Source organism: Myodes glareolus, chromosome 17 (genome assembly GCF_982192425.1).
Source record: "Myodes glareolus chromosome 17, mMyoGla1.1, whole genome shotgun sequence".
Classification (NCBI taxonomy): domain Eukaryota; kingdom Metazoa; phylum Chordata; class Mammalia; order Rodentia; family Cricetidae; genus Myodes; species Myodes glareolus.
Genome location: NC_142042.1, coordinates 54,413,183 through 54,435,010, shown reverse-complemented (window position 1 = coordinate 54,435,010; position 21,828 = coordinate 54,413,183). Strand labels below are relative to the sequence as shown.

Below are 21,828 nucleotides of genomic sequence, written 5' to 3'. Positions count from 1 at the left end.
AAAATGACGCTGCCTTTCTTCAGCTTTGTCATTATGGTTTCCTGTGTTGAAATCAAAGAGAGACAACCCAGGGCTTTTCATATTCTTGCAGAGTCTCAGGAGATTTTATTTTTAAATTGGGTGACATAATACACACCTTTAATCCCAGCACTCTAGAGGCAGGGGTAGGTGAATCTCTGTGAGTTTGAGGTCAGCCTGGTCTACAGAGCAAGTTCCAGGACAGCCAAGTCTGCATAGTGAGACCCTGTCTCAAAAAACCAAAAAAATAAATAAAAATAAAAAAATTTAATTATGTGTATGTGTGCTGCATGTATTCAGGTGCCTAAGGAGGCAAAGTGGGTGTAAGCTCCTTGGAGCTAGAGTTATAGGTGGTTGTGAGTCACCTGACATGGATACTTGGAATCAAATTAAACTCGGAGCCTCTGAAAGAGCAGAAAGTACCCTTAACCATTCATCTCTCCAGCCCCTAATGACTTTTCTTGTATAAGTAGTGTTGTGTTATTCAGACTTTATTCTGTGTTTTCCTTTTAAAAAGGCAATTAATGTACCTCAAAGCTCCTTCAGTATCAACACACTGAGCCCGGCAAGCTCTGCTGAACTTTGTGTTCTAGAGATGAAAGTCTCAGTTGTGGGTGGCTGTGCCGATCAGTGAGACGCGTTCTGTCCCCAGCACCTAGACATTTTGGTTGTTTCTAACATGCTTAACCTCTGGAGATCAACCGTCTATAAAAGTATACACATATACAAATTTAAATAATATTGCAGCGCTCATCCTTTTACTTATTTTCGTGTGTTGTACCTATAAACTAAGTTCCTTGTAGTACACTCCCCGGGTCAAAGAATATATGGACTTGAAACAATTCTAGTACTTGAGAGACTGAGGCAAGAGGGCTGTGTGAATTCAAGGCCACCCTGGGTTACGTTGTGAGTTTCAGAGCAGCCTGAGCTACAGAGCGAGACCCCATCTCAAAAAACTAATATTAAATGTTTTTATAGCTATTGCCAAATTGTCTCAGACAGCTGGTAATAGCCTGTTTCTACAAACAATATTTGAACATACTTTCCCATAATCTGCATCAAGTAGACTAATAATTTTTTGTTAATGGTTAAAATGTATTAATCTTTTTTGCTTTGTTTTGTTTTTGTTTTTTTTTGAAACAGGGTTTCTCTGTGTAGCCCTAGCCGTCCTGGAACTCACGCTGTAGACCAGGCTGGCCTTGAACTCACAGAGATCTGCCTGACTTTGCCTCCCAAGTGCTGGGATTAAAAGCATGCACCGCCACTGCCCAACCTAAAATGTATTATCTTATTTTTTTAATTTATTTATTTTCATTATGAATTTGGGAAATTTTTCATATTTATCAATAATTTATATCTTTTCTGTGAATTGCCTTTTTCTAAGTATTTATCCTTTTTTTCTGCTTTGTGCTCTTTTCGTGTGTGTGTGTGTGTGTGTGTGTGTGTGTGTATACCAGGCTTTCTTTTCTTTTGGGTCACCAGCCAGCTCCAGATCATGATGTGGAGACTTAGTATTAGCTTTAAATGCTTGACCTAGTTTAGGCTCATTTCTGACTAGCTCTTTAATTTTAAATTAACCTGTTTCTATCTACTTTTGGCCTTGAGACTTTTTACTTTTCTTTTCCCTCCCTCCCTCCCTCCTTCCTTTCTTTCTTCCTTCCTTCCCCCCTTTCTTTCTTTCTATCTTACTCTTATTGCTTCTCGTGTCTGCTGGTTGGCAGCTGCCTGACTTGCCCTGGGCATCGTCCTCGTTCTCTCGTCTCTCGTTCTTCCTGAGCCTAGATTTCTCCTCCTGTCTGTCGTCTCTGCGCGCCAGCCCCACCTGTCCTTTCTCTGCCTACTAATAGCTTGTTCGCCTTTTATTAAAACAATCAGGTGCCTTAGGCAGGCAAGGTGAAACAAATGCAACATATGTTTACATAATTAAACACACATCCTTCCATCATTAAATAAATGCAGCAGAAGCAAATGGAACACACCTTCACACTGTTAAAGCAATACTCTGCGGCAGAAACAAGTGCAGCGCATCTTTGCCTAGTTAAAGTAATATTCCACAACATGTGTGTGTACATATGTGCATGCTTCTGTGTGTGTGAACATTTGTGCACATAGATGTGGAGGCCAGATGGTCCAGTCTACCTTGTTTTTTGGCCTACACCTCCCCAGTAGACTGTGCTGATTGGCTAGTAAGTCCCAGGGGTGGGGTTATGAGCTCTTACCACTGTAGCTGACCTTTTTTTTTTTCTTCTTTGTTTTGTTTTGTTTTTTCGAGACAGGGTTTCTCTGTGTAGCAGCCCTGGCTGTCCTGGAGCTAGCTCTTGTAGACCAGGCTGGCCTCACAGAGATTTGCCTGTCTCTGTCTCCTGAGTGCTGGGATTAAAGGTGTGAGCTACCACGGCCCAGCTGTAGTTGACTTTTTACGTAGATATTCTGGGGATCAAACTCGGCTCCCCTCATGTTTGTGCTGCGTGAACTTTATGAGCTGAGCTATTTTCCTAGCCCATGTGCTCTTGTCCATTTGATTTGTAATAGCTAGTCAAATATTAAGAAACGTAGTTTTGATCCAAACATAGTGCTGCATACTTTAAATCCCAGCACTCAGAAGGCAGAGGCAGGAGGATCTCTGTAGGTTGGGGCTAGAATGGTCTACATAGAGAACAGAGATACCCTGCTTAAAAGAAAAAAGAGAAAGAAAGAAAAGAGAAAAGAAGAATAAGGGAGAAACTTAGTTTTAAGCTGCTGAGCATGGTGGTACAATCCGTAGTCCCAGCACTCAGAAGGCTGAGCAGCAGAGGGTTGCTCCACGCTGAGGCCAGCCTGTGCTACACAGTGAAGTTCTGTGCTAGTCTGGGCTACAGAGAGAGACCCTGTCTTAAAAAGCACAATAAAGCAGAAAAAGGTCTTGTGTCTTCAGTACACTTACAAGTATTTTCCCTATTTATTTTTCAGTTTTTGAGTTTGCTCAGTTTTTTATTAGATAGAAAATTGCAGGGTTTTCTTTCTGGTTTTTGAAACAGGAGGCCATGTAGCTCAGGTTGTCCTGGACTCACTTATGTGTAGCTGGTGCGGTTACTAAACCGGGTCCTCTTGTGCCAGCCTTCAGGTTCTGGGGCACAGGTGTGGCCAGCAGGCCCGACTACATTTCAAAATGGTACACTGTCAAATTCACAAATATTTTTGATCTATGAATGTTAGGCTTTGATTTTCCTAATAGATTTAAAGATTCTTCTCTTGTTTTGCAGTTTTTAGTTAGCTTTGATTTTTTTTTAGAACTAATCTAGGAAGTTCCTTTAAAAAAAAACCTATTTATTATATTTTATTTGTTGTTTTGTGTGGGGAGGTTGAAATACCATGATGTGAATTTAGAAGTCAGAGGACAGTTTTTGAGAGTTGGTTATCCATATGGTTCTAGGATTAGACTCACCAGCCTTCTCTCTCTCTCTCTCTCTCTCTCTCTCTGTGTGTGTGTGTGTGTGTGTGTGTGTGTGTGTGTGTGTGTTTGAGAAACCTCACTATGTAGCTCCCTGCCTGGCCTGGAACTCTTTATTGTAGACCAGGCTGGCCTCAAGTTCACAGACATCTACTGCCTTTGCCTCTCAAGTGCCAGGACTAAGGGCAGGAACCATCGTGCCCAGTGGAGTGTTGAATTTGCTTATTTCAAAGGCATTTTTGAGGGGCTGCACACCGTGTAAGAGTAGTGCTCTACCTCTGAGACCCTCGCCTTTTTAAAAAATCTTTTTCACTCTTGGTACATTTTCAGAATTTGGTACAGAGCATTCTGTTGGTAGCCAGGGTGCACAGCCCCTATATTCAGTCCCTTTAAAAGACACACAGACACATACACACCTAACACTGCCGTGTGAAAAGAGCATAGCCCCCATCCACAAAAGTCCTAAAATATGCGTGGGGAAAATGTGAACCGTTCAAAGCAGTGCTGGTGCTGTAGACTTGCGAGCCAACGAGCCGGCAGTGTGGCTGCTGTGTTTAGGGGAACCATGGCAAAGGCAGTGTGCCGCTTCCCAGACTCTCGGTCGTTTCACACAGTGGCTGCATTTCAAAGTCTAAATTCATCCTAGTGCGAGTACTTTATCTAAAGCTGTGCAGACAGTTATTTAAATAAAAAGTAGACCTCATTCTGAACTAGACTTAGAATTATGCCAAAAGCAAGCTGATCCTAGAGCTAAGGCTGGGAGTCCCTGTGGCCAGCATGGAAGGAGATAGAGGAGAGTCCCGCCATGAGCTCAAAGCCCCTCCTCTGCTTCCAGGGACACTTTCTGTAGCTGCAGCCCTCTGTGGTCAGCTGAGGTGTGAATGTATCGAATGGAAAATTCCAGAAACAGTCTGAGACCTTGAGGCCCAGCACTGTCCTAAGCAGCATGGTGGAGCTGCCATCTGCTCTTCTCCTTGGCCGGGATGTGAATCAGCCCTGTGTCCTGTGTGCTCGCTAGACTGTGCCGCCCACCTGTCGGCAGCCACGCAGCCTTCAGCTGAGCTTCACTGAGTCACAGAGCTTGTGTTCAAGCCTCCCATACGGAATAGCCCAGTGCGGTCATAGTGCCTTCATCGCTCCCCTTCCTTCCAGCACACAGGCTGCAGTTCCGATGTCATCCCCAAACTAGGCTAGGAACAATATTAAAGTACTGGGAGAGCCATATTCACATAACTTTTACTTATGTATTATTATAATTCTGTATTTTGACATTAGTTATTAATCTTTTACTGTGTTTAATTTATAAAAAAATGCTCTTACAGACTCAATACTGCAAAATCCCCGTAGTAATGTAAGATTTAATACTGTCTGTTTCAGATCCTCTGCAGATCTCCTGGGCCTTGCCCCTCTTTCAACAGCTGTGCTAATTTGACCTTTACTAACCTGACCCTCATCCCTCACTGGAGGCCCCAGAGGGTGGCAGTTTTCCATTGTTCTTGTTCTGGTCGACAATACAAACGGAAACTCTCCCGCTCTTCCTTTCTTCCAGGTGAAACGAGTGGGAACGAGAGTGATGCCGAGAACCTGCCAAAGAGTGAGTCAGCTGGCTGCTCCGTCCGTCATCCTGGCTTCTGACTTCGGGTGGAGCAAGGCCTGCCCTTGTGATTAAGCGTGTTTTTCCCCATGTGGAGTTCACTTTGTAGGCCATTGCTTCATTCCCAGACCCTGCCGAGATTTGTGGAGCTAAGTAGTACATTCAGCTGTTTGACAGCATGACAAACCTCTCCTAGAGGAGTGAGGTAAACCAGGATGGTTCTGAGGGGGCAGGGCAGCTCCGCATGTCCAGACACGTGCGGTTTGTAGCAGCCGAAAGAGCGTGTGTCATCCTCATTGACAAACACTTAGCCCCAAAGAGCTGGCTTCTCTAGTAACCCAAATGTGACCATGAAGTGCATTTCCTTTTTCTGCCATTAAGAAAGGAGATAGATGTTTCCATGTAGGTACTTCCAGTCCGGAGCAGGACGGGCTTCGTGTCAGGGCTCAGAAGCCGTGCGTTTCTGGATTTTCCTGTACAAGCATCTAATGAGCTCCGAGTTCTCATCACACGGATCGTCACAGCAGGCTTTGTTTTATTTCTTGTTTAACTGGCTGACACACAGCAGCACAAAGAGCAGGAGTCACAAGATATCAAAGCTGAGCGGAGGGCAGCCCTGTCGCTAATCACATGAGTAATAGCCGTGTGCTTCTCCACTGACCCAAATTGCTCCAGGTTTTGGATTCTGTAGCCTGACTCACGATGAAACTTGAGAGCGTCATGGGGTTCAGCACTGCTGTGTAAGGGTGACTAATTTTCTGCCGTTGCTAATGAGAAGCAAGACCCAATGTGTCTTGACTTGAACTCAGCCCTTTGGAGGGTCAGCACACCCTTTCCCAGCACGTCCGCGAAACTGGGCATTTCTAGGGAACCATTCCTGGTTGTGTTTTTAGAGTTCTTAGCATTTTGATCCACAGTGTAACTTGTTTAGTGGCAAGCATCATCATGTGTGGGGAGGGGATGACAGTCTCAATGTGGTTGTGATTTGCCTTTTTCTGGTGGCCAAGGCCATAGCGCGTTCTTTCACGAACTTTTTGACCACGCGTATCTCTTGGTTTGAAAAGCGTCTGTTTGGTCTGTTGCCTGCTTAACAGTTGAGCTGTTCTCTATTTCGTGTTGTTTTTGTGTGATCTAGGTATTCATCTTCTGTCAGGTGAAATTCAGCAGAGCTTTTCTCTTCTGTGGCTGTCTCTTCACTTTTTCTTTTGCTGCTCAGGCACTTCTTAATTTCCTGCAATCCCCTTTATCCATCTTGCTCTTACTTCCTGTCTGTGCCCTATTAAAAAGTCGCCGTTGGTGTCTGTATCTGGAAGTGTTTCCCCTGTGACTTCATCCAGCAGCTTCAGATTCTGTCTTACATTAAGGTCTTTGATCCATTCGAATTGGTTTTTATGGAGTGATAGGGGTCCAGCTTTGGCCTTTCTTATGTGATGGATATCCTGATTTCCCAGCATTGTTTAAAGAGGCTGGTCTTCCCTAGCCTACCCACCCAGTGTATATTGTAGTTCTTTTGTTAAGAATCAGGTGGATGTAGCTTCTTGGCTTTATTGTAAGATATTCTGTTCAGAGATCTACATGTTTAGTTTTTAAAAATTACTCCAAATATTTTATTTTTAGTTATGTGTTATCAACATGGGAGTCTGTGTGTGTGAGTGCCGGGTCCGTGGGAGTCTGCATGTGAGTGCTGGGTCCGTGGGAGTCTGTGTGTGTGAGTGCCGGGTCCGTGGGAGTCTGTGCATGTGTGTGCTGGGTCCGTGGGAGTCTGTGCGTGTGATTGCCGGGTCCTGCAGAGGCCAGAGGGGTCAGGTGTTCCTGGAGCTGCTGTTCTGGCAGTGATGAGCCACCTGATGTGTTGGGAAACAAACTCAGGTCCTCTGGAAGAACAGTACATGCTCTTAACCGCTGAGCCATCTCTTATTAGTAATACGTGCCAAGGAGAAGGAAAAGGATGGGTTCATTAATGTGAGATTGACTTTGGTTTTGATTTGCCCTGCCTATACTTAATCTCTGTGTAGGACTCCATTCTTCTATCAAATCTTCCCCTCTTCTATGCCTTTACAACATTACCAGAAAAAATGGTCAGTCTAGAATTCTTTCCTAGATATTCTGTTTGTGTCCTGGTGCACTGCCATGAAGAATATATGTAGCACATGCATAGAGTGTGTTATAAATATGCAGTACATCAGTTAGGACACGGATGTGAGTCCCAGTGCTTGCTAGAGGTGGAATAGGATCCCTGGGCACTGCCCTCTCACATGCCATAGCCCAAGCAGGAGTACTTGTGTACTTGGCTGCATTCATCCAACACACGGCCACAGAAGATTCTCCCTGTGAGAGCCGTGACTCGGGGGGCCTAGAGGGAGGATGCAGGGAACCTGAAATCGACCTCGTTGCAGATCGCCACAAGCGCTCGGCACAGCTGCAGCAGCCCTGCAAGCGGAACCCCCACTACCAGACCTTGGAGCGGGACCTCATCGAACTGCAGGAGCAGCAGCTCTTTGAGCTCTTCGTGGTGGTGTCCCTGCAGAAGACGGCGTCGGGGACAAACTACGTCCCCCAGGTCACACAGCAGTTCCCCAGCAAGGTAGGGGCCAACACACGCCCAGACGGTTGCTGTTTGCTCCTCACCGTGACTGTTGTCGCTGCCAGGTTTACCAACATTGAACAGGTTCTTACCCAAGTTCTCCTTGAATGGGCAGTCCTCCTGCTTCAGCTTCCCAGGTGCTGGGAGCCGCCAAGCCCAGCCTGCCTGTCTCCCAGAAGTGGTCGGTGGCTCTGCACTCCACCCCTCGACCCCCTTGAACTCTGTGCAGCGTGACACTGAATAGCAAATAAAACCCATTGCAGGTTCACAGAGCACACACGAAGGGAAAAGGTTTACGTTTTAATTAGTTACATTTGGTAGTCTTTGTTTGTCTGTTTGGTTTGTTGGTGTCTTGTTTGTTTGCCTAGTTTGGGAAGACTTTTTATTGTCCCTTTGCTTTTGAGATGAGAGTTAGTTCTCTAGCATGTGGTTTCTAGGGATCAAATTTGTGTCATCGGGCTTGGCGGTAAATACCTTTACCTGCTGAGCCATCTCCCTGGCCCCATGAATTTATTGATTTTATACTTGAGTTTCCTTACTTCAAGGAAATTTATTTATTTTATACTTGAGTTTCCTTCCTTACAATAATGCATGAAGAGCCCTATTCTCTGAGTTACACATTCAGCATGGCTACGATGGGCCCTTGGGGGCGAACACTCACTCTCTGTGCTGTTGCTTGCACCGCATCACTTCTTCGGGTTTTTAGAGATGAAGTTTTGTTGTGTAGCCTAGGCTGGTCTGGAACTCACTATGTAGCCTAGGCAGCCTCATGCCTCATACCAGCATGGCCAGCTACTACCTTCTTATTCCTCGTAAGCACGTGGTCACTAGGACTGTGGATCTGGAACCCTGAACTACAGTTTCTCCAGAGTCACTGAAGCACCACTGGCCCGGGACCTAAGAGATGTTTCCTGCCTGTGTTCCCATTTTTAAATGGCCTCAGCTCAGCTAGTGTGTGGATATGCCTGTAACCCCAGCACTTAGGAGGTAGAGGCCAGCCTGGGCTATGTAGGAAGAGTGTGTTTCAAAGAAGATCCAGGGGCAGGGAAGAGGAGAGCCTTAGGAACATCCCAACAATGAGTAACTGTATAAACCAAATTTCTCATGAAAATGTCAGTGTCACCTAGGAGTGCTTTCAGCAATTTGTGGTGAGATGATTTTTTTTTCTTTTAAACATTCTTTTTTTTGGTTTTTCGAGACAGAGTTTCTCTGTAGCTTTGGAGCCTGTCCTGGAACTAGCTCTTGTAGAGATTGCTGGCTTTGAACTCACAGAGATCCACCTGTCTCTGCTTCCCGAGTGCTGAGATTAAAGACGTGCACCACCACTGCCTGGCCTCTTTTAAACATTCTTACACTGTAGTCTAGGTTAGCCTTCAACTCAATAAGTAGCTCAGCCTTATGACCTGTTTCAGCCTCTCAAGTATTAAGATTACAGACATGTGCTATCATGTCTAGTTTAGGAAGACCTACACACACACACACGAGAGAGAGAGAGAGAAAGAGAGAGAGAGAGAGAGAGAGAGATTTAGTTAATTTTACAGCTAAGCTAAGCTTGAATGGATAGGTATAGTACCAGAGGAGGGTGCATTTACCCTAGCAGATGAATCAAGAATGCTTCCAGTGGGGCTGGAAATATGGCTCAGTGGTTAAAAGCAACTACTGTACAGAGGTCAGCTCCCAGCAAAAGTGTCAGATGGCAGTCCAGGGCCCTCTCCTGGCCTCCACTGACAACTGCAGTCATATTCACATACCCTCACAGGATACACAGGCACACACATAGTTAAAAGTAAAACAAATAAATGAAAAAGAATGCCTCCAGGTAAATTGCTTGCTGTGTTAGTGCCTCAGATGCCCATCAATTAGGGGGTGAAGTGAGCCCTGTCTGGATTGGTGTGGAACCCTTGGCTGAAGATGATTGTGAACACACCATGTTATAACTAACAAAATGTGTTTGGTGCTTTTTTTCACACCCAGTGCTGGGATCAAGGCCACCTACATTCTAGGCAGCTGCTCTGAGCTAAACTCCCCATTCTAATGCTGCCCTTTGAGTGGGACATCCCAGTGCACAGAATAGGTGCATTTTGTTGTTTTGTTTTGTTTTTCCAGATAGGATCTCACTGGGTAACTCTGGCTGTCCTAGAACTCACACTGTAGACCAGGCTGGCCTCCAACTCACAGGGATCCACCTGCCTCTGCCTTTTGGGTGCTGGGATTAAAGGCATAATTTAGGTGTAAATTTTATATATAAATATATATTTATATATAAATATGTATATTATATATATAAATTATACATATTATATATATATATATATTGTTGTTAGCCTAGCCTTTAATGGCTGAGCCATCTCTCCAGCCTTGGTGCATATTTTTAAAAGAAATAAATGTACAAAGAACTTTGATTAATTCTCTGAAAAGCAATATACTAATGATACTTTTGTGCTGGCTTTTATAGATAGTCCCACTTACTCAATTTCTGAATGTCTTTTCATTGAACTAAATTTAGACTACATTTTGAAATACAATACCACTTTTTTTGTTTGTTGTTATTTTGAGACAGGGTCTTATGTAACCAAGGTTGGCTTTGAATTCCTAACTCTCCTGCCCCCATCTCACAAGAACTGGGGTTATTGGTGGACAGCACCATGCCTGGCTTACACCACACTTTTGTAAGAGTCTTCCATGCTAAAATTTTACAGGAAGTGGCAAGCCTATAGGTAGCAAAAGTGAAGGGAATAATTATATACAGGGTAACACTTAAAAATAGTGTCTTTTCTAAAAAACATTCATCTGCCTTTTTAGTCAGAGTATGTTTTTGAGCTGCTAGGTTTTTGCTGTATAATAGAAGGGATTTTTATTTATCTTCAATTCCGTGATTCGTAAAACACTGGACTCCCACCAGTTTGAGAATCCCGAGTCTCGACCCTCCTCTGGGTGAGAAGCTCTTCAGCATTGCTTCCCTTCCTATGGATTACAAGGGCTTCACCCTTCCATGCTGTGTCAAATGGGATTCTTTGTACTCAGCGTCTCCACAGTGCATAGGCATGGATTCTCCGTTTCCTCCTTCTGCACTGTTGAGCAGTACTGAGCCACCCTGAGGAAACCTCTACGTGACCCGTCCAGCTTCCCCAAGACCAGACTGAGGTTTGATTTGGTTTGGTTTTTGACTTTTCTTCACTGTTTTCATAGGTTGACGTTCTGTGGTATTGTTTTTCAGGGTGATCATAGCTACAAGCAATCCAAAGACACTGAAGAGAGGCTCAAAGTCATCCCCAAATTTTGTTTTCCTGATTCAAAGAACTGGGTGCCCACCTCAGAACTGAAGAGGTAAATCGGCTTCTCTGATTTCAGTCTGCCTGGACCTGTGCCTAGAATCGTCGTTTGTGACGGGTGGGTAGAGTCAGGAGTGGGTCTCCGTGAGTGGACATGAGCACATCGAGCCACAGTGGCTGAGTGGGCTGGGGCAGAATTAGAACGATTCCCATGAGCACTCAGGAAACAGTAATTTCAGTGTCAAAGAGAACACAAGTTTATGCATCTCCTTAGTTTACCGGTTCTGCAGAGCATAATAGCCCAAAGCAGATGGGGAGCAGGAAAGAGGCAACGATGACTCCGCTTGTACCTCGGGGGCTAAACCTAGAAACAAAGCAGAACAGCTCTCATCATCTTATATAAGCCCCAGCCTGGGTTCTGTGCTCCCTTGTGGGCCTTGTACAGAGGGAGACTCCAGCTTGATAACTGTGGGTACCTGAAGCACTAGAGAATTCCGTGGGGCCAGAGGGATGGCTCAGTAGTCAAGAGCAAGTGCTACTCTTGCAGAGGACCTGAGTGTGACTCCCAGTACCTATGGTCTAGTGCCTCACAGCTGCCTGTAATCCCAGCTCCTGAAGGACCTCACACCTCAGTTCTCCATGGGCATATGTTCTCTCTCTCTCTCTCTCTCTCTCTCTCTCTCTCTGTGTGTGTGTGTGTGTGTGTATGTACATGTGCGCATGTGCACAACTTAAAAATAATAAAAATAAATCTTTAAAAAGGAATTAAGGGGGCTGGAGAGATGGCTCAGCGGTTAAGAGCATTGCCTGCTCTTCCAAAGATCCTGAGTTCAATTCCCGGCAACCACGTGGTGGCTCACAACCATCTGTAATGAGGTCTGGTGCCCTCTTCTGGCCTGCAGACATATACACAGACAGAATATTGTATACATAATAAATAAATAAATATTTTTTTAAAAAAGGAATTAAGGTATCTAGAGGAAAATAACAATTTTAGCTTCTAAAAGCATTATCATTTTCAAATCCTGCTTTTGTATTTGGGTTTCTTTTTTTGTTTTTTTGCTTTGTTTTTGTTTTTGTTTTTTTGAGACTGAAAATGTATCCCTACCTGTCTCAGAACTTGCTATGAAGACCAGGGTGGCTTCAAACTCAGAGATCCACTGGCCTATGCCTCCTGAACACTGGGATTAGAGGGGTGCACCACCAAGCTTGTCTCAAATCCTGCTTTTGTAAATGGGTATCTTTGTTATTCACACCTAATCTGGGTATATTAAAATAAGTCTGTGCTCTTAGTTACTCGGGGGTCCTAAGACAGGAGGTTCACTTGGCCCAAGAGTTGAAGGCCTGGCTGGGAAACGGTGAGTCTTTGTGTGAAAAACAGACAGACAAGGGGCAGAAGAGATGGCTCAGTGCTTAAGAGCACTGGCTGCCCTTCCAAGGACACAGGTTGGATTCTCAGCGCCCCCTCAGCAGTTTACAACCAGCTGTTACTCCAGGCCCTCCTCTGGCCTCTCTGGGTACTGCGTAGGTGTGGGGTGCAAACACTCATTCAGGCAAAACATCCGTATACATAAAATAAAAAAGGCAAAGGAAACTAAATTATTAATTATGCCTTTTATGTGAAAAAAGCTTATGTAGCTGAACCACGTCATACGTTGATGACCTATTGGGTGATAGTCTCAGTCGTTGTCCTGTGGTCCTGCCTCACCTCTCGACCTAACCGCTTCCTCCCATAACCAGTTGAGCTCGATGGCAGCTCTTCATCTCTTAGTGTCAGCTGTCAGTGTCAGTGTCCTGTGCGGTCACTTGCACTGCTAGCTCTGGGTGCAGTCTCTCCTTTTGGCCTGCTCCATGGTTGACTTCTTCCTCCGGCATTGCATATGTTCTAGAATATTTAGGAAATGCAGAAGAGTAAATAAAAAGCCAAGGCGGTGTGACTGCTCAGGAGTCAGCACTTCCTTTCCATTAACTTCTGGCCGTATTTGAATGCAGATTCATCAGTGCTACATGAATGGCTTAGGGGTAAAGGGCACTGGCTGCTCTTCCACAGGACCTGGGTTTGATTCCAGCACTGGTATAGCAGCTCACAGCCAGCTAACCGTCTAGTCTCGGGATCCAAAGCTCCTTTCGGTCTTCATGGGTGCTCTACATAGTGCTGCACAGATATGTATGCAAATAGAACACTCATACATGGAGAATACAGATACATCTAAATACTGATTCATTGTTCATATTTGAGGTTCTTTAATTATGAAGTGAGTTTCTTTTGGGCGCCTCTTTGGGTATTTTGCAAGTGATTTTTTTTATTCTGTTTTTTGTTGTTGTTGTTGTTTGATTGATTGATTTTTGTTTTGTTGAGATAGGGTTTCTCTGTGTGGCCTTGGCTGTCCCAGAACTCACTTTGTACAGCAGGCTAGCCGCGGCTGGCCTTGAACTCACAGAAATCCACCTGCCTCTGCCTCCCAAGTGCTGGGTTTAAAGGCGTCTGCCACCACATCCAGCTGTGATGTTCATTTTTGGCCCCTATTATAATGGGGAGTTAATATTTTTCCTATTGATTTGTATATGTTCAGGATATAGTCTAACTGGGCAGTGGTGGTGAGTCTGGTCTACAGAGTGAGTTCCAGGACAGCCAGGGCTACACAGAGAAACCCTGTCTCAGACAACAACAAAAATGAAAAGGGTGTAAGTTTTTTCCTGTCTCTGTGTGTGTATGAGGAAGAGAGACGGCATGCATGTTCACATGAGGAAGTTAAAGGACAACATGGTTCTGCCTTGTTGGAAGACAGGATTTCTCTCTTACTTTCTGCGGTTTATGTCAAGCTAGCTGGCCCTAGAACTCCTGGCGGTCCTCCTGTCTCTGCCTCCCGTCTCACAGTAGGAATGCTAAGCTTGCAGATGCATGCTATTGCATCCAGCTCTGTGCAGACCCGCTGGACTGTGTCCAGGCCATGTTTGTGTAGCCAGCCCTTTCTCCGGTGAGCCACCCCCCAGCCCAGGCTGTAGTCTTTCTTCAATCAGTGTTCCATACAGCCTCTCAGAACTAAACGCAAGAATTTGCAGGGGAGAAATGGCATTGCTGAAATCCTTTCTAGCTTGATTGCCTGTGTGTTTGATTAAATTAGATGTCCAACAAAAGGAGACAGCAATACCACAGCTTACACCGTATCCACTCACCCCAGGACAAGACCTGGGGTACTCTGTGGAAATGTGACTTGAAATAAATGAATAAATAGTTCTGCTTCCTCTTAGATCGCAAAGTGACTCCTCTTGTTCTATGAGTAATGTCTTGTTTGTTGTTGTTTGTTTGTTTTTTTGAGATAGAATTTCTCTGTAGCTTTGGAGCCTGCCCTGGAACTAAGTCTTGTAGATCAGACTGGCCTCGAATTCACAAAGATCCACCTGCCTCTGCCTCCCGAGTGCTGGGATTAAAGGCATGCACCACCAGAGTAATGTCTTAAGCGGCTGTTTTTTGTGTTCTTTTGTTTTCAGCGAAACGTTCTCCTTCGTATTGACTGGTGAGGATGGAAGTCGGTGGTTTGGTTACTGTAAGAAGCTTTTGGTGAGTGACAGATTGGTGCCAGAGTCGTTAAGGAACAAGAAAGGCCGGCTAGGAGCTTGAGAAGCACTGTCTTTACATGACTTTAAGGGCTGCTTAAGAATGTACACATCCAAGAAGCTGCATTAGGCCCAGCATGGCTCAGTGGTTAAGAATACTGGTTGGTCTTCCAGAGGACCCAGATTTGACTCCCAGCATCCACGGGAAGTGTGACTTACAACTGTCTGTAGTTTCAGTCCCAGGGGATCTGATGCCCTCTTCTGATACTTCATGGGCACTGCACACACGTGGTTCACAAACATACATACAGGCAAAACACCTATACACATAAAACAAAAATAAAGTCTTTTAGAAAGAAGCTATGTTAGTTTACATAGCAAGAACGAGGTGACGGTCAGACTAGAAAGGCCGCAGGTTTCGCTGAGTTCTTCCTGTGCAGTAGAGAAAGGAACCCCTGACAGAGATTGAGTGTCTGTGTGGCACAGTCGAAGAAGCCAGCTCGTCACCACCTGCTTGAGGTGTCCCTTCTTGGTTAGGCAAGAAGCCGGAGTGAAAGATGCCTTCCTCCTTAGTACTCCCCACCGTTCTGTGCTCCCTGAGGAGGAAGGCCTCACTCCTGCTCTGACTAAACGACACTGGAGAAGCCTGTGCACACCTGTAGTCCGTCAACTTTGGTGTCTAAAGCACATGCTTGGGCCCGGAAGTTTGGGGCAAGCATCTGCCACATAGAAGGGGCCTGTTAGATAAATATTAGTTAAAATGAGTAAATCCTTGCTCTGCTTGGTTTGTTTTTCCAGCCAGAAGGCAAAGGAAAGCGGCTCCCTGAGGTGTACTGCATGGTCAGTCGCTTAGGCTGCTTCAATCTTTTCTCCAAGGTGAGTGAAGCGTGGGCTCTGGGGGACCTTCTAGGGCCGAGGTGACTGTCGCTGCTGGGGGACCTTCTAGGGCCGAGGTGACTGTCACTGGTGGTGATTTCACTGGAGAATATTGAGTGGCATAGACTTAAACGTATTTTTTGAGAAAACACCATACACCTCATTCCTGCTTATCTCCTAGTTCTTCCATATCTACCCTCACCCTGCAGCATCCCCCCAAAAGGACCTCCTCCCAAAATTTAATTAAAAACAAAACAAACAACAAAACAAATCTTACCTCCTCACTTTCCAGCACCTCTTCATTCATCCTAGTGGCATTGGGAGCTACAGTTTGTCACACAGTAGACCCTTTTGTCCAATCAGCTCTACCTTCAAAATGTCCATTGCCATGAGTCATTGGTCTGGTTCAAGGCGTCTGGCACACAGTCATCTCCCCAATGAATTTAAAAATGAAAAAAACAACCCATAGACTTGAATACTTAAACATAGACCCCTGATCAGGTTGTCATTGATGCTTTATTAACAACCTATAGGCTTGAGGGCTTAGACATAGACCCCGATCAAGTTATCATTGATGCTCTGTGATGGTTTTGGTTTGCTAAAATTCCCAGGTTTGAGTTTTTCCTTTTAAAGATTTATTTATGTTTATTTTGTGTGTATGGTGTTTTGCATGCATATGTGTCTGTGTACAACATGTGTGCCTGGTGCCCATGAGGACCAGAAGAAGGCATCAGATCTGCTGGTAGTGTAGTTACAACTGGTTGTGGCTGCCACATAGGTGCTGGGAATTGAACCCAGGCTTCTATAAGTAATAAGTGCTCTTAACCACTGAGTCAACTCTCCAGCCCCAAAACTCAACAGTTTTAAAAGAACATATCTGAAACATATCTTGCCTCTTGCTTTTTTCTAGACTCAACTTGCAGGATATCATTGTCAGTGGGTTTGTGTGTGTGTGTGGGTGTGTGTGTGGGTGTGTATTTTTTACCCTTCTGTGAAATGAAAATGATCTTCAGGGGTTGGTCAGAGTTCAACCCCCCAGGACCCCATAGTGGAAGTAGAGAACGGACAACTCCCACAGGTTTTGTGACTTCCACACTTGAGCCATGGCATGCCCACACCTATACACACACACACACACACACACACACACACACACACACACGGAAGAAAAATTGTTTTTGTTTTTTTAAAAGTAGTTTCTAAACATAAGTTGACTCTCATAACTTTTGGGTGTAAAGATAGTCTCGGGTGTGCTTTGAGCTTTATCAGTTGCACAGCTTGTTGGTCCTGAATCTATTGCTGTTATTTATTGATAGTAGGATTCCTTTGTTTCTGAACTGAAGCCTTAATAAATTACCTTGGGATTTGTTTGTTTGTGTTTGTGTCTGTGTTCCCATTCAGATCCTGGATGAAGTAGAGAAGAGAAGAGAAATGTCTCCAGCCCTTGTTTACCCGTTCATGCGAAGTGTCATGGAAGCCCCGTTCCCAGCTCCCGGGCGCACCATCACAGTTAAAAGCTACCTCCCTGGGGCTGGAGATGGGGTAAGTTAATTCATCTGACTGAGGTTTAGGGGCCACCTGAAAGCAAGCCTTGTACTACTTGGGGACTGTACACAGATTTTTCTTTGGGACACCAGCTCACAAATAACAACACAGAGACTTACCTTTAATTATGAAAGCTCAGCCTATAGTTTAGGCTTGTTCTTAACTAGCTCTTAAAACTTAAATTAATCCATTCTATCAAGTGGTGTTGTCTCTCTTCCATCTTGCACCTCCTATTTCCTGTTCGTGTCTTCTGGCTCCTTTGCAAACCTCAATTCATCTACTTCTTCTCTCTCTCCCTGGAAGTCCCACCTATACCTCCTGTCTAGCTATTGGCCGTTTAGCTCTTTATTAAACCAATCACAGCAATGTATCTTCACACAGTGTACAAATATCTCACAGCAAGACACAGTTTCCAAAAACCCATATGTGGGGAGGAATACTTTAACCTTTTCAAGGTAATATGTTTTATTTCCTTGAAACTCTGAAGAAACACTGAATGATTATGTGAGGTAGTTGATCCTCGGCCCCAGGTTTCCTACCTGGCATAGACTGGGTCCCTCTGTAGTAGCAGTCTCAACATGATAAATGACAGATATGTGTATGTATATATGTGTGTGTGTGTGTGTGTATACATATGTATGTATGTATCAAATGGAATGATTTTACCCGAACTTTGTAGCAACTTCATAAACTCCTTGTAGCAGACGTTCCCCCCACCCCAAGACAGGGTATCACTGTGTAGCTCTGGCTGGCCTGGATCTCTGTGTAGGCCAGGCTGGCCTTGAACCCATAGAGATGCACCTGCTTCTGTTTCCTGAGTACTAGAACCGCTACACCTGACCCAAGTAGCAGACCTTTTTCAGACTCGAAGGAGCAAGAAGTTCTGTTACTGCTGCCGTTAGGGGTGCTGTCCAACATCAGCTCTTCTGATTTTCTCTTGCATTTCAGTCTGTCGAACTCTGCCGACCACTCGATTCGCGGCTGGAGCACGTGGATTTTGAGTGTCTCTTCAAGTGCTTGAGTGTGTGTCATCTCATCCGGGTCTGTGCCTCTCTCCTCTTAGAGCGGAGGGTAATCTTTGTTGCCAACAGCCTAAGGTAAGAAATAAGTGGAATAGGTTACTTCATGGTGGTGTTTAACTTGCATTTTTGTTTTGTTTTGTTTTTTACAATGGGACTCTATTTAAAATATCTAGAACTGGAGCTAGAGAGCTGGCTCAGTAATTAGAGCACTTGTTACTCTTACAAAGAACCCAGGTTCAGTCCCCAGCATCCAAATGGAGCAGACAGAAGTTGTAAAGACTTGTGTGTAAGATTACAAAAATGACTAGTTGTCGTGATACACACCTTTAATCCCAGTGCTCAGGAGGCAGAGCCATCCATGGCAGCAGAGACCCTGACTTTAAACAAACAAAAGACCAACTAACTAACCAACGAAACAAAAAGAAATTTTAAAAATTGGTATAGCTCACAGGGCTGAATGGGTCACACTTGTGTCCCATCTACTCAGGAGACCTGAGGCAGAAGAATCACTTGAGCCCAGGAGTTCAAGGACAGCCTGGGCAACATAGTTAGATACCCACATCTTCTAAAAATATCAGGATTGCTTTTCTGTGTGAACACTGTTTCTTTTGGTTTTGTTGTTGTTTTCGGTTTTTTGAGACAGGGTTTTTCTGTGTTGCCTTGGCTGTCTTATAACTTACTCTGTTGACCAGGCTGACCTCACAGAGGTCCGCCTGCCTCTGCCTTCTGAGTGCTGGGATTAAAGGCAAACATTGGTTTTGTTTGTCTGTTTGGTTTTTAGCATGAAAAATTGTGGTGAACCAGACTGAGATGAATCTGCTAGCATTTAATACATATTCACAGGGGTGTTGATCTGTGACAACCAGCGAGGTCACTGTGTAATTCTTTAACGTAATATTTGGTTCCATGTGCTTTCTACTCTGTCCAGCACCTTGTCGAAGTGTGGCCATGCTGTGGTAGCTACGCTGTACCCATTCACCTGGCAGCACACCTACATCCCCGTGTTACCAGCCTCCATGATTGACATAGTGTGCTCCCCTACTCCATTTCTTATTGGAATCTTGTCCTGTTCCCTACCCCACCTCCAGGACCTTCCCATTGAAGAGGTAAGAGGGAATACATTGTACCTTTGGGCCATACTAGAACACTGGGGAAGGAAACCAAACAGTCTTTTAAGAGAGGTAGAATTGTTATTAATATAATGTTATCATTTGAGCTTCAGAAATGTCTTAGGAGTTAAGACCTTTTATTCTTGCAAAAGATCCAGATTGGATTCCCAGTTCCCTCTCAGTGATTCACAACTCCCCCTAGCTCCAGTTCCAGCGTGCACATGATACAGACAGATGTGTAAGCAAAACACTCATACACATGAAATAAAAATAAATAAATCTAAATGTTTTCAAGAATACAATAATTGACAATTTCTTGCACTGTCATATTCTATATCTTTCTGAAAGTGGAAGCAATTCCATGGTACATTTGCATCCAATGCTCTCTTTGCAGTAGTGAGTGGTGGACCACCTATGTATAAAGAGGAGGTTTTATTTTATTTTATTTTTTGAGACAGGGTTTTCTCTATGTAACCCTGGCTGTCCTGGAACTTGCTCTATAGACCAGACTGGCCTTGAACTCAGAGTTTCATCTGCCTCTACCTTGCTGTCTCCAACTTGAGGTTTTTATCAGTAATCCTGCTGTAAATATTTCTATCTGTCACACTCGATCCCTGCATGCTTGAGTTCTGGGAGTACACGCTTCCAGGTCGAGTTCTGAGTGCTGGGAAGAGCACACTTCCCACTTGAGAAGATCAAATCCAGCTTCTTCAGGGAACGCTAGTTTCGGCTTCTCCCAGCAGCGCAGAGGAACAGCTGCCGTCTTGCACACCGGTGGCTGTGGAGCTGTGTGTGTGTTCTCTATAGCTGAGCTTGTGTTCCCTGGTTGCTTTTGAGGTGCGTTTATTGGCCATTGGATATCATCTCTTATAAATCATATTCTATCCAGGGTGCCTACTTAGGTGAATGCTCTAACCCTGAACTACAGCCCAACCCTCTTTTTTCATTAGTTTTATTTTTTTTTTTCTGGAGGGGGAGGCTCTCAGGAAGCCCAGACTGGCCTCAGACTCACTTCGTAGCCCTGGATGAGTTTGGACTTCTCAGTGTCCTCCCGCTGTCCCCCCGTCCTGGAGCTCCAGGCAGACAGCAGCGCTCCTGACTTGTCCAGTGCCAGCTGGGCTACATCACTATCCCTGAAGCTTGGCCTTTCATTTTCCAAAACCATGTTCTGAACTTGTTTTCTGGTTGGGGGAGGCGGGGTGTTTTGTTGGGTTTCAGGGTAAAGGTCACGTGTTTGCTTTTGATACAGGGTCTCACTCGTCTCCAGGCTGGGCTGGGGCTTGGCAACCGTCCTGTCACAGCCTCCAGACTGCTGGTATTTTATCTCGCGTCCCCACACCCAGCCTAAAATGACACTTTTGAATGCAGGAGAGTGGCTCATTGTCATGTGGTTGAGATGCCAGTCTTCTCTTCACATCGGTTTAATGAAGAGGAAGACCTCCTCCTACTTTCTCACTGCGGTTGACTTTGTTCTGACTCCACCTAGAACTTCATTTGTTTGCAAACAGTATGGTGTAGAGATGTTTGGGGATTTTCCCTCTGTGTAGCTGCCCACCTCTTCAGTATCGCTTGTTGAAAGGCTGTTTCCCCACTGCTCTGCTACATGGACTGGAAGAGCCGTGTAATATATAATTGTGCATAGCTTTTTCTTTTTCCAACTCGTTTGTTGTTTTCGTGGAGTAACTTTTAAATTGGCTGCGACTTTGAGTTGATTTTGTTTGAAACTATTCCCATGGCTTGAAAGAATCAGAGTGCCCATCCCGATGCAGCAGCGCCTGGTGTGTCTGTGGATGTCTCTGGTTGAACCTGCCCGTCTCCTTTATTTCTCAGGTGCTGATCGTTGATCTCTGTGCGGACAAGTTCCTGCAGGAGGTGAGTGACAAAGGAGATGCTTACTTAATGCTTGGGAGTATAGGTGTCTCTGTAGGCAATTAGACAGAAAATAGGCGAAAGTGCTTAGAGAAATGACTCAGAAAAGATTTCTGCTTCATACCCATCTCTGAGTTGACACTGTAGCTAGCCATACAAGATTGGCCTGAAAACTTTGGCTTGAGTTTATAGGTGTCCACCCCAAAGGAGGAAGGAGGAAACAGCATAGATGTTATTCTCAAAAGAAGTAACCATCCCTTCGACTCCAGAAGGGTTGACATATAAGCCTCTAGGTTAATTAAGTTTTTTGGGCTGAGGATGCAGCTCAGTAGTAGAGTACCCATCTGATCACAAGCTGCCGTGCTCAAGTCAGCACCATGGAAGGAAGAGAAGAGCAGTTAGCCACGGTTGTTAGTAGGTGCTCGGTTAGGCCGTTAGGATCTAAAGAGGAACAAGGCAGAGTCTCGGAGACTGAGGGCGGTGGGCGTTTATGCAGTGCTTTAGAGAAGGTTTTCAGCAGTCCTAACAAGGTGTCCTGGGGCGGGAAGACATGGTCCTTTCTGATGGATGCTCAGGGGAGGGGCAGACAGCAGTGAGTCTCACAGCAGCTCTCTGGGTGTAAACTAAGCGTGAAAATCAGATCTTTCTCTTCCAAATCAGTTGGCTTCTCACATTTGAACTACCATTTATTGGGGATGGTGCTGGAGACAAAGAATGAAGCTCGTAGATGAGAGGTTCTGTAAAAAAGAAAAAAGCCCCTGAAGGTTTGATAAGGTGTCACGTAATTTTTAAAAGTAAAGTCACAGTACGCTGTGAACATCGTGTGTTCTGAGTCTGTGTAGGTGACAGACTCTCAACTGACTCTCCAGGCAGAGTTTCCACAGAGCCGGCTGGGGGCTGGGGGCTGTTCGCTGTGCACGTCTGTGCTCTCCGAAGGCTCACGCACTGTGC

General features: G+C 44.9%; 1 protein-coding gene across 3 annotated transcripts in view; it reads left to right on the top strand.

Moving 5' to 3' along the window:
* The window catches only part of Dennd2c (DENN domain containing 2C), a 73,359-nt gene that overhangs the window by 45,458 nt on the left and 6,073 nt on the right, over positions 1-21,828 (top strand). For all 3 annotated transcript variants that reach the window (XM_048442238.3, XM_048442239.3, XM_048442240.3), the window contains exons 7-15: positions 4,998-5,042; positions 7,439-7,626; positions 10,844-10,953; positions 14,391-14,460; positions 15,255-15,332; positions 16,734-16,874; positions 17,826-17,974; positions 18,828-19,005; positions 20,839-20,880. In XM_048442238.3, the coding sequence (XP_048298195.3) occupies positions 4,998-5,042; positions 7,439-7,626; positions 10,844-10,953; positions 14,391-14,460; positions 15,255-15,332; positions 16,734-16,874; positions 17,826-17,974; positions 18,828-19,005; positions 20,839-20,880 (1,001 nt within the window). The remainder of the gene's footprint in view (positions 1-4,997; positions 5,043-7,438; positions 7,627-10,843; positions 10,954-14,390; positions 14,461-15,254; positions 15,333-16,733; positions 16,875-17,825; positions 17,975-18,827; positions 19,006-20,838; positions 20,881-21,828) is intronic.